General features: G+C 32.8%; 1 protein-coding gene across 1 annotated transcript in view; it reads left to right on the top strand.

Annotated features, from left to right (window-relative positions):
- Positions 1-5,317: 5,317 nt before the first annotated feature.
- LOC127852633 (uncharacterized) overlaps positions 5,318-16,530 on the top strand; it is a 56,592-nt gene continuing 45,379 nt past the window's right edge. Inside the window, exons 1-4 of the mRNA XM_052386586.1 lie at positions 5,318-6,430; positions 8,396-8,553; positions 9,052-9,130; positions 9,406-9,534. Of these exons, the coding sequence (XP_052242546.1) occupies positions 5,515-6,430; positions 8,396-8,553; positions 9,052-9,130; positions 9,406-9,534 (1,282 nt within the window). The 5' untranslated portion in view covers positions 5,318-5,514. The remainder of the gene's footprint in view (positions 6,431-8,395; positions 8,554-9,051; positions 9,131-9,405; positions 9,535-16,530) is intronic.

Below are 16,530 nucleotides of genomic sequence, written 5' to 3'. Positions count from 1 at the left end.
GTAATATATATTGCACTGGTCCACGGAAAAGTTGACGGGAATTAGCGAATTGAAATGGTAAAAAAACCCGTGTTGAACGAGTCGGGCATAGTAATTCCAGACCTCAGAAATATAATTGTGTTATTCTAACACAAACAATTATTTCAGGTGATTGCGATCTGCTCTTTGATGTTTTCAATGCGGCATTGGTCTTAAGGATATAAGTCAGACGACCCATTGGTATAGCATAAAGGTAATAATGACTTATGTCATAACCTCGAAGCAAAGTTCGTTCCGAATGATTAAGCCATGGGCGAATATATGATTGCAAATATTTGATTGACTTATTTTGCGTTACGATTGCATTTTTTGGTCATTATTTTTATATTTTGAAGATAAACTAAATAATATTGATTACGTGCTGAAACATAAGGTAAGGCGACAACCACACTTAAAAGTTAAAACCAACAAGCAATGTCTGTTCAACTAATAATTGAATACACTACAGACTTTCAGTTAAATAAATCAAACAACAACACCGTCCAATACAACATCACATCTTTAACACACTCAGCAATTGTATTCTTTAAAAAAACTAAGCATTCTACGTATTAATGACTCTGCTCTCGTCTGTGGAATTCGTACTAGAACATACCTTGATTTGAACGCGTGATGTGTCATTTCATCCCATTCCTTACAAAACGCATTGCGATATTTGGAATAACAATGATGCTATGCATTGTTATTATAAACTCTTACTTTATACGGAATACAAAGTTCGGTGTTTTTCGTGTAACTAAGGTATAAATAACTGGGAGGAACATGATGACTCTGGAATAGAGCATTGAAGTAGTTTTAAATTTGATTTTAGATTTGCAAAAGGAAAAAAACCCGCAAAAATTGAACATGTACAAAAGGGAAAACGCGTCGTCAGCCATGTTGGTAATAACCGGTTACATTACTATACGAATATATCGCAATGTATGACATTATATTTATTATTAAGGGATAAATCGAATGAAATAAACGTTTTAATAAATAAAGTGCATTAGTGACGATTTGTTTTTATTTCGTGAAAAACAAGTTTCTGTTTTGTTTTATGTGATCACGGCGATCAATATTTAGAATGTTCATTGTTCCTTTAATTATAAATATATCATATGTTCCATTAACTAAACATGGGGAGAAAGTAGAATTGTGTTGATTTTAGGCTCTCTCTATTTTTGAGTTTCCCGTTTGTTTTCGTTTGACTCACATTTATATCTGTTTTGGATATGATCGTTGCGTCATGAATGATTATAGTACGTGCAAGTAATATTTTAAGAACAAAGCAAACATTGTCTCACATTCATATTCGCACAATTACGCTGAGTATCTCTTTTAAAATGTTTATATGTTGCAGTTATCTATCGGTAGATTTATCTGAAGAGCATACAGCACTTCATACCACGGTTTATAACAACTTATTCTCATCAATCAGTTTAGTAATTATGAAACGCACAAAACCTTATCAGGAGAGTTACAGTTAGCTTATAGTACACGTTAAGGGACAGTCCTCAAACGAAGCATTGGTTAGCTGATCAATTATGTCAAAATCAAGTCGCTCAATTTATCTGTGAACGATATCATGTTACGCTCTATGCCCTTTTTATACCAATGATGCAATCAATTTAATGTGTGGTATGCCGTCTAAAGAACACATCTCGGGAACCAAAATATATAAATAGGAAAACAATTGACAAACTACTTATGCAATTTGTCTAGCTGAGCAGTGAAAGCCAAATGGTACTTCCGAACGAAAGATGCTATTTCGAGGAATGAAATACTTAAGACCAATTTGAAGTTTTCAGTGAATCATGGACCTTACTCGGAACTCAATTAATTGATGGTTACAAAGAACGTATTACAAGTGTATGAACTCGCATGAAAATTCAAATGCCTACAAAATATTTCAGGTGGCTCTAATATGAGTGACAATAGATTAACCCGTGGATTAAGAACAGATGTATTTGAACTTGATGTAAATATGCAGAAAGGAGTGTTAAGGAATTCCTACAAACAACGAATAGCTTGCATAACTTTATAATAAAGTGGTTAAAATGAACGTGGAGCGTGTGTTCGTTCGTGCAAAATATTTATGTATATAGATGCTTTAGAATTTCTTTCATAAGTTTGTCATAACTTTAGTATTATTTCAATTTTCACCTCTGAAAATTAGGTCAACTTCTTATTCTATATGTCCATTGCAGTTTGTATTAATTACCATATAATGTTCTATTGCTTAAATACATTAATGTTGTTTACATAAATACATACTTATTATGTGTTTAGGAGAATAACTCTAAAAGACTAGGTATTTCGTTCGTAGCCTATTCAAACATATATTTACACAACATATATTTTGTATATCTTTGTAATTATGCACATGCTTGTTTGAAATAAGTATCTATCAACGATGCGACATAATACTTGCACTCTGAATCATAATATTGACATTATATTCGGAAACAAAAATAGAAACGATACAAACAATCATTAAAAATTTATACATTATAGGATACATACTATAGTTCAACAACGTATTTTATGGTACATGTACAATAAGTGTTGTATACTGCTCGTTTATTCAACTTTCTGTTATTGTAATTGCTGATACAATATAATGTCTTCTTCCACGATTGCTTAAATAACGTAACATGTGCTTAATTTTAACAGAAGAATGTTTCGGATTTGTATTATGTGATCACGGCGATTAATTTTTAGGATGTTCATTGTTCCTTTAATTAAAAATATATTATATGTCACATTAACTAAACATGGAAAGACAGTAGAACTGTGTTGATTTAAGGCTTCCTCTATGTTTGAGTTTCCCGTTTGTTAGCGCTTGATATCTGTTTTGGATCTGATCATCGCTTCATCAATGAGTATAGTACATGCAGGTAATATTTTCAGAACAAAACATTGTATAACATACACATTGGCACAATAACGCTGAGTATCTCTTTTTAAATGTTTATATGCTTCAGTTATCTATCTGTAGAGTTATCTGAAGAGCATACAGCACTTTTTACCACGACTTAAAACGACTATTTCTCATCAGAATGTTTAGAAATTATGAAACGCAAAAAAACTTATCAGGAGAGGAATTCCGGCGACAGTTAGCTTGTAGTACACGATAAGGGACATTCCCCAAAACAAACATTTGTTGGCTGATCAAAGTAAAAATCAAGTCGCTCAATTTATCTGTGAACGATATCATGTTACGCTCTGAGCCCTTTTGATACCAGCAATGGCAATCAATGTCATGTGTGATATGCCGTCTAAAGACACAAATATGGAAAACCAAAATAGATAAATAGTAAAACAATTAACAAACTACTTATGCAATTCGTGTGTTGTTTTCCATTTTATTGAGCAAATGGGATCACCGTTAATTTAATAAACGTAGTTACGTTTGCATGTCATTTGTGTATTATGACAATTTGAATAGTAACTAACAGGAGCGTTTCGTCTAGCAGAGCAGTGAAAGACAAATGGTACTTCCGAACGATAGATACTATTTCATGGAAGGAAATACTTTAGGCCAATTTGAAGTAAAGTTAATTATGGACCTTACCCGGAACTCAATTAATTGATGGTTAAAAAGAAGGTTTTACAAGTGTATGAACTCGCATACAATTAAAATGTTCACAAGTGATTTAAGGTCCTCTAATTTAAATGACAATACATTACCGCATGGATTAAGAACAGATATATTTGAACTTATGTGCAAACAAGTGTTAATGAGTTCCTACAAAAACCGAATAACTTGTATAACTTGATAATAAAGTGGTTTAAATGAACGTGGAGCAGCGTGTTTTCGTTCTTGTAAAGAAATTGGATGTACATGTGAACTCAAGTATACCTATACTATGTGTTTAGAGGTATGTAATTTGCATTGTTTATTAATCGAATATTTCATTTGGCGTGTTGCTTGTTTGTCTGCCCATATATGTAACTCAGAGTCGATCATACTTGAAATAATTAAGTATATTTTGTATTTCCGTTAGTACGTGATTTGTATATTTAATAATTTGTTAAATCTACTGAAATACACATTCTCTTTGCTATGGAGCACGTTGCACGCGTTTAAGGGGAAATAAAATCGGCGTTGTCCTATCCGTCCGCTTGTCCGTCAGTCAGTCCGTCCGTCGGTCTGTCACAAAATTTTAAAGGCTTTATCTCACAAACTATATAAGATATAAACATGAAACTTCATGCGCGTATAAATATCAATGTGGACAAGTGCATGCACAAGAACCATTAGCCGAATTTATTTCAATTAAGCGTTATTGCCTTTTGTTTTTGTATGATGCAACTTTTTAGTGCTATATGTCAACTTAAAGATTTCAACACCAAACTTCATTGGTGTATTGATATCGATGGGGGTATGTGACATGCTTAAGAACCATAACCCACTACTTCCTAAAATAAGAGTTATTGCCACGTGTTGTTTGTTATGATGTTAGTTTTGAGGACAATATCTCCGAAACGATACAAGATTTCATCATGGAACATGGGTGGGTGTTTAGGAATCAATAAGGAGAATTAACTTGCAGTATAATCCTACACTTTCTTAAATAAAATTGCCATTTGTTGGGTTTGTGTTATGTAACTTTTCTAAGATACGTTACACGATTTCAGCATGAAACTTGATGGGTGTATATATATATATATATATATATATAGCCATGAATTTCAATGCATAAAAACAGTTGCCCTACACTAAATTTATACCGTATATCAAGGGATTTACGCCTTGATTTACTAACAATAAAAGTAAGATTGCAAATTTTATTTTATCTTCTCATACTTATTAATGTATGTATGCAGGTATGTGGATAAGGCTTGCGTACGAGAGTATACGAGAGTTGTTTGATGACAAAAGGCAGCAGTGTATTTAGACACAATCTTATTGATTTTAAATTCCATGTCCATAAAATCATTAAAAGAGAGTGCTCGCTTAATAAATGTTTTTTTTAATTCGTTATCGTTAATGGCATGTCATGAAATAAACATCCATGAATTACCTTCCTGTTAAGAAGTACATGTAATTTTCTATGTATGCGCAGTTCTATCGTTGCTATTAAGAAATCAAATTACGTATAGTTAACACAAACCTTTGATGTAAAATAAAAATGCTGTTATCGAAACAGAGCAACGTGTAGCGGATGTAGTTGAATATGAAATCTAAATGTTTACTTAGTCAAGCAAGATAACAATTTGGATTACACTACACTAATAAAAAACGACGCACTTTCGATTTGCGTCTGAAATATGGTACTGCAGCCATAGTTGTTTGATGGTGGATAATTTATGAGTAGCATTTAAACAATCGATACTGTCGATTGATATGAATATATATTGTGAAAAGACATTTCAGATTTGAATATGTTGCTATTTAATATTTGATATCTTTACATTAGTCTAATATCTGTGTTTATTTCACTTACTTTCGATTTGTGTTTCTTTTTAGTGACCTATTACTAATAGAGGATGTCGACATATTTACATAAGAGCACAGTGCCTACGGAAAAAATGACAGAATACGACAAAACTGATAATGGATTTACTATAACAGTGGTAAGACTTCCCACGACTCTATCCCCAATGGACACTGGGTTTGCCATATTACGTCTCATCGCTTTATTCGCAGACAACGTAATTTACTATAGAAGGGATGGTTGCAAAATGGAAGTGTATTTTTTACCGGATGTTCCTGGTATGATCAGGCAAATGAAGGAACGTGGACTTTTGAAACGAATTGATATTTTTAAAATTTTGATGTCAAACGAGGTGATCGTATGGGATGAATGTGGAGGCAAATACTTAATTGCACATAAATCAATTGATAATTATCAAAATTTCGAACGTCTTCACAAATATATACAGAATTCAAATCGCAGATACGTAAGCTATATGGAGTTGGAAGAATTGCATGAAACGAATTACAAAGAGAGGCCTATAATCTCCGTACAGAAGAAAGTACTTCAAACTGCAGAGTTATACCCACTCGACTCGTCTCAATACGCTCTTATTAAATTTGAGAGCATTAATCCAGAAACACTGAATGACCAGAAAGCTGCCATAGTCACATCAGGTTCGAGTTCAAAAAACAGGAATGATACACTTAGGCAGGTATGCACTACACCAGACAACTCCTCACACTCTGGTGCGTGTTTCATTGATTTTGAAACTAACAACGTCGCGAGCCTTCATTCAGCGGAAACTAGTTCTAACGAAGCTGTTCCTGCTGACCAATATGTTCATACTTCATCGCTTCCAGCGGTACGAAAACCTCCCAGGTATCAAAAATACAGCACAGAATCAAGTAGGTTTCAGACATATTCCGGATGGCCGCACACAACCCCGACTGTTGAGGAATGTGTATTTGCTGGTTTCTTTTATACAGGTAGGATATGTGTACGACAATTTATGTTTATAAAACAGCAGATGAGTGGTCATGGTTCGAAATAGTTTAAGAACACGAATAGCAATATGACCATATCTTGTCCATCTGTGTAATGCTGCGTGACTAGCTTTGAACGCAGGGGGGAATAATTTTGGTTAATATTTGTAACTGACCTCATTCTGGTGTCACATACCAAACACATTGCTGTTATATTGGAATCCAATACAAACATTTCACCCTAAAACATTCAGGCAATCCAATTTTGACAGTTGAACATAGTTAAAACAATTAAACCTCTCGGCCGTTTTGTTTCTGAGAAAATGCTGTACAGCTGTTTGACAATATAAGTCTATATCAATCATCTCTGTAGCGCGGCTAGGTTTGATCCCCATACATTCTCCTTGAACAAACCGTGAAGAGGACTATTATACGAAATTACACATAAAATAATAAACCTTACATCTTTGTTGTTTTAAAGAAGAATGTGGTTTTTTAAGTAATGCACTATATAAGTCACTACAAATCACATCATCTCAGCTTTTACCCCAGTGGCATGACTTGAACAAACGTTGTACCGGGCAAAAACTTGACGTGTCTTACCAACTATTAAAGCCATGGAACTTGAACTTGTGCTTTCAGAGAAGATTCTTTATATGATTTAAAAAAAAATCCAAAGCATATGATCGCTTGGAAATTGACAGTTTTGACCTTAGGGGAATGATTTGTACAAACTTTGCAGAGGACCACTTAACGACGTTACACACCAACTTACCAACTTCCAACTAGTGTTGATTCAAAGGAGATATGTTTAATTGATTGATATTGTAGTCTTTACAAATCATGTAAACACTACGTGCCATTTTTGACCACAGACCATTGATTAAAACACACTGTGTATAGGACCTATATCTGTTGTTTATACCTTATATGAACACTATGGAATTTATGGTGTCCGGGAATCAATGTTTGAAAGTATTTTCTTAATATTTCTATATAAACCATGTGACACCCTTGGCAAAGCATGGTTTGAACAAACTAAGTAGAGGACAACTGCAAGTTGTTGCTAACCTAATGTTAAACCAGTGACCTTTACAGTCGTAGACAATATTGTTTTAAAAAGTATTGACCCCCGTGTGATTGATTGAGTAAGCTTGATATAATACTATGACCTTTTCCTTTGAAGATAATAATATTTTAAAAGGTATTTACAATGTAAGTCTATACAAATCATAGGGCCAACGTGGAATGGTCAGTTTTACCCCGATTGTATGATTTGAGAACTTAGAGAAAATCCTTATTTTAGTTATTTACACGACAAGTCTATATAAATCAGGTGATCCCTGGGTTTTAACCAATTTCGTCCCCAGTGTCGTGATTTGAATAGACTTTGTAGAGAATAACTATAATATGTAACCTATCGAATTTTAACTCTCTGACCCTTCAGTTTAAGAGATGAAGATTTTAAAAGTTTTAATCTCTATTTTTATCTCTGGTGACCTACATATACATCAGATAATTTTTTTTAAACATTTAACTAGCGGCGTAGAATCAGATGACATGTTAATGAAATAGTTAGGGATCGCGGACGACAAACGACGCACAGCTATCAACTATCGACGGTTAAAATGCGGTCCAAAAAGCTTACTTTGGTAATTGCACATATGAGATGAAAAAGATTATGCGTTTATTTCCCGCGCCGACTAGCAGAGATGTTACAGCTGAATTACTAATCAGAGGATCGCGGGTTGATTCTCTAACCGATCACGTCACATATGTTTTGATTGGTCATGCAGATATTTCCAGGGACTTGCTCCCCTTCCTCTTAATCAAGTAGAGCAAGTGTCAGTTACTGTCATAAGTGAACTGATCGCCGTGATGTGACTGAAATATACAGCTGTAAAGAGAAAAAATAGACACACGTGATTCAACTATAGCTCCATGATTCTCGTATGACATGTATTTCAGGTGACAATGACCTTATCAGATGCTATCAATGCGGAATAGGCCTTAAAGACTTCAGTCCTATGGACAATCCCATGGTTGAACACATCAAACATGTACCGACGTGTCCCTATCTGGAATCGATATTTGGAAAAGACGGTCTCAAACTGCAACAGGTAAACGTATGTGTACGATATATCCATTTATTATCCGTAAGGTCTTAATTTTAATATTATTATCGGGTGGTATTCGAGACGGACTCTTGGTACTTATATACGGTATATTGGTCCATCATACACTCTCTTATCATATTTGTTTATGTCCGCTGACTGAGAAAACAAGTGTTTCAGTTCATGTTTGTTATTACATTTACTATCATTTAATATCAACATGTCTTTAAAGATTTAATATGAAACGACATACATTTTAAAACTAGTTTTTAATATTTTTAGAAACATGATTCTGTTATATGTGTTTATTTTTTTTATGGAACTACAGTATTAAAAAAAACTTGTAATTAACATTGAGGTATATTGTAAATGACCAACAATCACAAGGTTTCTCGTATACACTGTATTTACCTCACTCAAAATGTCTTCTCATGCACACTGTGGACAACCCATGTTTTTGTAGTCAAATATAGAAGGGTTCAACCAAGCATATTCTTACACTGTTTGCAGGCACAAATACATAAAATTGATCCAGAAAATGTTCGTCGACGCCAGTATGAAGAATTTTTAAGCCATGGAGGAACAAATGGTATGGGTGAAAACTTATACATTTCTTAACATACATTTACTTAACAATTGCTAGATTTACATATGTGGTTATTCCAATGTCACTCATGGACTATACGATTTTGCATGTTGCATTTTGAATGTTTCTATTGCATAACACTTGTTTCCAATTAATTGCATCTTTTTGTAGTTACAATTATTAAAATCCCGAATATGAATATTTATGAATAATAAATCGACCAATACATTTCTTGTTTATCATCCGTAAATTGATTTAATTCAAATATTCTATATCAGACGGAAACCAAATAATCAGAAGTCCTCAATTTAATACGTTTGAGTTCCGAATTAGGACGTTCGAAAACGTAAACTTCCGCTGCATAAAAACACCTGATCAACTGGCTGAAGCAGGTCTTTACTATACAGGTATCCCTTAACATATAATGTTTGTTACTTAAACCGATGTAAAACAGAAATATATTTTTGCAACACATAGATCCACAAAGTATATCGATATCTGCAATGGGTAACTTGCAATAAACTATGCATACATGTCATCGTTGCACTAGACAATTGTAAACTACTAATGAGACCATATGATTTATTGTGAAAAAATATTGAATACATAAAAGCTTACATCATGCTTTACTCGCTATACATTTTAAAATACCATACTCGAAACTAACACAACACATACACTTCACTTCTTAAATCGTACTTGAGACTTAAAACATGTACACACTTAAACTGCCAAACTTGTTTTTAATTGCAGTTTTATGTTAAACTTTATAAAAGTCATTGCATAAAATAGGGATTGTACTTTTATAGATATTATGGTTTATAATGTTATGTTCGGCAATGCTAAAATAAATCGAATTTCAAACCATTAGTTATTGAATACGGTTTAACTTTTTTTACAAAAGGTGTTGGTGATGAAGTGCGGTGTTTTTCTTGTAATGGGGGACTGCGAAACTGGGAGGAAAATGACGACCCGTGGACAGAACATTGCAAATGGTTTCCGTCATGTGGATTCGCAAGGGAAATGAAAGGGGCAGCATTCATTGAACGAATTCAACAGAATATGAATGCCACATCTGAAATGCTGGTAATATATTAGTAACTTCAATTATAATTGGGTTACTGATCGCATTCAATACAAGTATTGAAAGTTTGTTTTAGATGTATAGACATGTTTTATATTTACTTATCACTTGATTGAGTTACATGAAATCTCGAATATGAAAGCAAAATTGTTCGCACTGTACAAATAAACCCCTCTAGGAACATTTAAGGTAACGAATAAATAAATAACACAAGATGCTGAAACAGCAATAGTCACCTGAGAATCATCCAACTGTATCCTATGTTTAACTTGTGTGATGTCGCATTGTCGTATACAAATGTCGTTGGCATGTTGTGTGCAGGTCATTGCTTATTTGTTTTGAAGAAAGGACTATTAAATACTTACACAAATTTCACCCCTGATAATATCTCTGGAGAAACAGTATTACTATGTGTATAACAGTAATTTTATTGATTTCATGCTTGTTAAGAATACTACAAGTTATACACCAGAAAGTCGTAAAAGCGATAATTCACAGCTTGATTTCAATCTCGATACACTGAGGACCACTTGCTTAGAGGACATGGGATTTAACATCGAGGCCTTCGACAATGCTGTTCATCGCCTGAGACAAAATGGTTTGTACAAAAAAACTTTATATTTGAAATTAACATTATGTGTCTAACTTCATGAACTTAAAAACAAATATGCATACATGGTCATTTCGTCACTTGGTTTTAGGCATCACCTTTCCAAACATTGAGGACATTGTAAATGAAATAGCTCAATTTGAAAAGGTGGGTACAGAAGCTGCTCCTACAGACGGTAAGTATCGATTTATTTTTTATTTCAGCAACCTTAAACTTTCAAATTGAATAACTTAAAAAATCGTTAACATAAGTGTTTCAATAAGTGTATGCAGTGTCCGTGATAATATAGACAACGAGAATTTCTCTCCAATAGATTATGGATTCTTATTTAGTCTAAAAATATTAAGACATAATCATGTCTTTAATTCAATATATTTCTTCAATTATACATTTAAATCGCATTGTTTTTAAATTGTTTATCATTTTTGTACATATAACTATTTATATTTTTCGGAACAGTTTACAAAGAGAATAAACGCTTAAAGGGTATGCTGATATGCCAAATCTGTAAAATCAACAATTCAAACGCGCTTTTTCTACCATGCGCCCACCACGTGATGTGTTTCAACTGTGCACATGATGTAAGGAAATGTCCGCTTTGCCAGAGACATGTTAATGATATCGTCAGGACCTACATGGGCTAATTTTTCTCTCTCTCTATATATATATATAATAGGTTAAAAAAGGACTATCGCTTTTATCATGCGTATTTGTTATTGTTGATCACTCCGTACTTATAACAACAAACAATACTGAAAAAAAAACACATTGTATCATACATATGTATTTGTGATATGTTCGTTTTGATCTTACGGTTTTCAAAACATGATACTTAAAATGATTTTTTTTATAAAGTCGTTAACTCTTTTAACTTATCGGCTACTTAATGTAATTGTTATATATTTACATTTTATAAATTTCGTCTGCTTACGTATCCGGCTGATACATATATTTTGACAAATGACAAAATTAAAAACATAATATTTACTTCGTTTGTAAATTGCAATGGGATTTGAAAATGTACTGATTGTACTGGTTTGCAAATGTAGTTTTTTCACGTATTAACAATTTTTATTGTGTTGTGTAACTTTTCGCATTATTTAGCCATCCATTTCTTTATATTAATGCTCATCTTATTTCAAAGCTATATAACATCCAAATAAGTATTTATTCAATACTAATCATTACTGTATGTTAGATATTTTGCGTAACAAATGATGTAGGTTGACATAAATATATTCGGGAAGGTATTTTATATTTATATACACAAGTTACCCATACCGAACATGACATACATATTTATAAATGTGGTAGGATTTACAATCTTAGTTTTTATATAATGAATTTCCATATGATTTTCAATGTTAACATTTTGTGTGTTCACATTTGTTAACGTTTTCTTTTTCTAGATGCATAATTTTGCAAACCATATAAATGTAAGTTTTCGAAGGCATCGAACATCTTAACAAGTATCTAAACATATGTGTATAAGATGAATGTGTAGCGTAATCAACGGTGTCATATGATATATTTTTGTTCAGCAAAAATAACTTTGCATGAGTGATATAATTGTTATGTTACAATTTTCAGAATGTAATTTTAACAATTGATCTTTCACAGTCGTGACCATCTTTGCACACATTTGACCTCTTGAGAATAAACGTGGAAAACTAATAAAATGCAAACAAAATCTCACTTACTGAGTCGAACATTTTGGACTGGTCTAAACTCAATTTAATCGTTTTCTTCGAATCTGTACGTCTATTCATTTTCGTCTAACTATACGTTGACCGCAAACCGCTCCTAACATTTATCCCATCATCAGACGTGCATTGTCGAAATAAGCCACTGTGGAATATATTTTCCTTTATTTCTGCAATGCTAAAATATAGCTGCCCGGCGTGGCGGAGGAGGATGGTTATATTACTCGGAATCGACTTTAAAGTAATCACTTTTATTAAAATCAAATCAGATTCAACAAAACAAACAATTTGATACCAATATGTAATATATTTTAAACACAAAATGCAACACAAACAGCAAAAAAACAACATTTTTTTTACAAATATTGAGTGCCCGTTCTCATGACGTAATTATTAACAGGGACTACTTTTTTGTATGACGTCATTTAAAACGGTTCAGCAGGTCGCCATTGTTTACCTTGTGTATCGACTTTTCTCGTCAATGAGTGATTACATGTAAAAATCAACACAATGCAAACCTTTTTTTTCAATTGTTCAGAAATAAATATTTAAATATATGAAATGTTTTTTTTTATTTCATGTATTTTATTTAATAAGTCAGCAGCCAAACAAGTTGTCTGCTTAAGACTTAAATGTTAATTGTTCTTTAAATAATAAAAAAATAAATAATACACAATCAAGAATTTAAATAAAACTGCAGCAAAACATATTTCAGCAAATTACATAAATTTTGACAACAATGTCCAACCAAGAAACAGGGAATTTTGATGTGGTATGGGATGGTTTGTTTTCAAATCACAATATTCAAGATGTTGTGGAATTAAGTTTTGACGAATTTCAGCAAAAATATGGAATAAATGCACTTCAATTTGATGAGGATTTAACTGAGACTACGGCCACTGAGTCAAATTGTGATGATCAAAATAACACAAATATTACAGTTCAAAATGAAGCCAAACATCTTACCCAGTCAATTCCAAATGAATTAAAAAAAATTGAGCTTTCTGATGTCTGACAGTACATCATCAAAGAAGAAAACAAAAACAGCAAAAAAACATTAAATGACACAACAAAGTTCCAGAGGTTTCTACTGACAAAGGTGAGACCAGGGAAATGCATCAAATGGATGTCGATGTCCTTGACGAACATATTGCTCCATTTATTCCATCCCTGCAACGCCAAGATGGCAGAGAGTATGAGCCGATAAGTATCCGGGCCATCATCAGTAGCCTAGACCGGAAGCTGATAAGACACAAATACCATTTAAGCATTATGAATGAGAAAGGGCCACAATTTTCTCTCACAAGAGAAACCTACAATGCTAAAAAGAAAAGCCTAAAAAGCAGGTAAAACTAACTTTCTTTTCAAAGTGGGTAATGCACGATTTTGTCAAATATTTATGAATTTATATAAAATGTCTAAAAAACTTATGATACATATATTTCAATATAAATTAAAATAATAGTTAGGAAGAACATGTGTCAAGATGCGAAATAAGCAAGATAATCAATTCTGAAGTCGAAAATGTATGTACTGTCGAATTCGCCAGTATGTTTATCATGCATGTACGGTGTGAATCTAAATTTAGATTTACGGATCATTTTAATTTCCTGCAACGATATTTATTCATACGACACAAGACTTCTAACTGCGAATGTAATAAAAAGACGAATGCTTTGGTTATTGTTGGAAAATATGTACGAAATATCTTCGTTACAATCGGCTCGGGGCGCTTATTTGTCTTTGCTGCATTTTATGAAATTCATCTTCAATGTATAGTTTTTCTTGCCTATTTTGTGTTATTGTAACAATTTTTTATCAATATATATTACAATTTAACACACATCAAAATCGTGCATACACTTTACACTTTAAATGAAAGCAAATACCGGAATAAATTCATTACTCAATACTGTACTTCATTATTTAATGAAAACTACGACAGTTTGTGATTTATTGACAAAACAATAATATTTTGTATACTGACTGCAGTATTTCCATAAGACAACAGGGACTGATTTTCACAGTTTACAGCAACTGTGTTGCTTTTTTGGAAAAGTACCTGGTACCGATCAAATCTGGAATTTCTTTGCGTAATTCAGTTTATTGGGATTTTTCGCGTTAATCTAGAAATAAGGACAAATAAAGAAATAATTTTAAGAATTCGTATGCTTTAAATAATAATGGGTTTTTCTTTATGCAAACCCCATTTGCTGTTATTGAAGGAAAAGGCAACCGGCCATGTGAGGCAGAAGAACTTACCGACCATGAAATTGATATCATGTGGCAAAATCTGAAGGGTGTCCTTGGTCCTCACATTCCAACAGCTCTTGTCCACACCATGTGGCTAAACAACTGCTTTCATTTTGGTTTGTGTGGCACGAAAGAACAAAACAGCCTTAGGTATAATCAATTTTACACCTGAAATAACAGAAATTAAATAAACAAATAAAAAACTTTGCTGTTTGCTGCAGAAAAATTGTAGACATGTGGTGTCCAATTAGGGACAAGATACATTCCAGAAAATTATTTTAAAAATCAGTTTCTAAAACTATTCAAATTTAATGTGGATTAATAACTGTACTTCGGTTTATTTGATGATGGTGGTGGCATTCTTTTGACTGTAGCAAAAGAAACATTAAAATGTTAAATTAATTGATTTCTAGCGTGCAAAAAATGTTAATGCATAATAGGTTTCATTTTACCACGATCATGCTTCCAAAGATTACAGAAAATATCAAAGCTAGGCCATTGCGCATGCGGAGATTATACAGAATGGCGGGAAATGATGACAATGTCGTCTGATGCGATATATTTTCAATGGCTAAAAATACCATAACTGATCGGATATTGTGCAATGGAATGCTAAATGACACGTTGGATTGATGAATTCTTAATACAAAGTATGAAAACGCTAATGACTGCATGGGTTTTGTGATTCATTTCGAAAATATTGTAAGTATGCCAGTGTTTACGATACATGTACAATGTATAGGGATGACGCAACCAGTGTTAAAATGTAATGATCGAATTTTATTTTGCATGGAATACTTACCTTTTAAATTCGTTAATTCTTAAAAATGTAAAATTCCATCTTTCATCACTAAGAAAACCATTCGTTGTCTGCGAAATTTGCAAACTGCGGAGTGCGCAAGATTATCGGACGCGCAAGATTACCGGATTTAATTGTATATAAATATTACAGTACATGTCTGACAGGGTGACAGTAAATTTGTCAACTTGAGGAAATACTGTCAACCGAGGCAAAGCGGAGGTTGATGTATTTTCCCGAAAGTTGACAAATTTACTGTCACCCTGTCAAACATGTAATATTAATTTTTTTATACCTTTAATTATATACTATATCTGAAATTTTTAAAGGCTCATAACTCATGTCATAAGTACAGAACATGCTGATAGTAAAAACACATCCTCCTTGCAATTAAGCTTTCTATAAAGTTTCATTGACTTCCAGTCAGACGTTGCTGAAACTTAACTCGTACACGCAAGTAATGGATTATGTATTATACACTGTTGTTAAATATCTTCATTTCAAGAACTCTGAGAACAACACACTGAAGCGAAATGTCCTTTCTGAATAAGTCCCCTCTAAATCAAAGCGCTGATGGCATAGCAATTGTTCGCTATTTCATAACCTCAAACGCAACTCGTATTTCAAAATTAAGCTATCGCTTTTTTAATCGCAAGTTTAAAGTAAACGAAACCCATTCAAATGGAAATTTCTTTAACAATACATGTGTTTTTAATAAAAAATAAATATATTCAAATATACATTGAGATAATTCCTGAAAATAAATAAAAATAAATAAATATGTATATAGTACTTTTTACTCACGAATTAGGTATTCGTATAGACAGCGCTGATTACCCGTAATCTAGTGTTAATACATTTCTTTTTATCAAAGCAGGTCACATAGTTTCAACCAGACTCTGACCTAAACATCGGAAAAGAACACTAGTGTGCGTGTAATATTTAGTTGTTTTT

Source organism: Dreissena polymorpha, chromosome 12 (assembly GCF_020536995.1).
Source record: "Dreissena polymorpha isolate Duluth1 chromosome 12, UMN_Dpol_1.0, whole genome shotgun sequence".
Classification (NCBI taxonomy): Eukaryota; Metazoa; Mollusca; class Bivalvia; order Myida; family Dreissenidae; genus Dreissena; species Dreissena polymorpha.
Note: the sequence above shows the minus strand (reverse complement) of the source record. Positions and strands in the feature narration are given on the sequence as shown.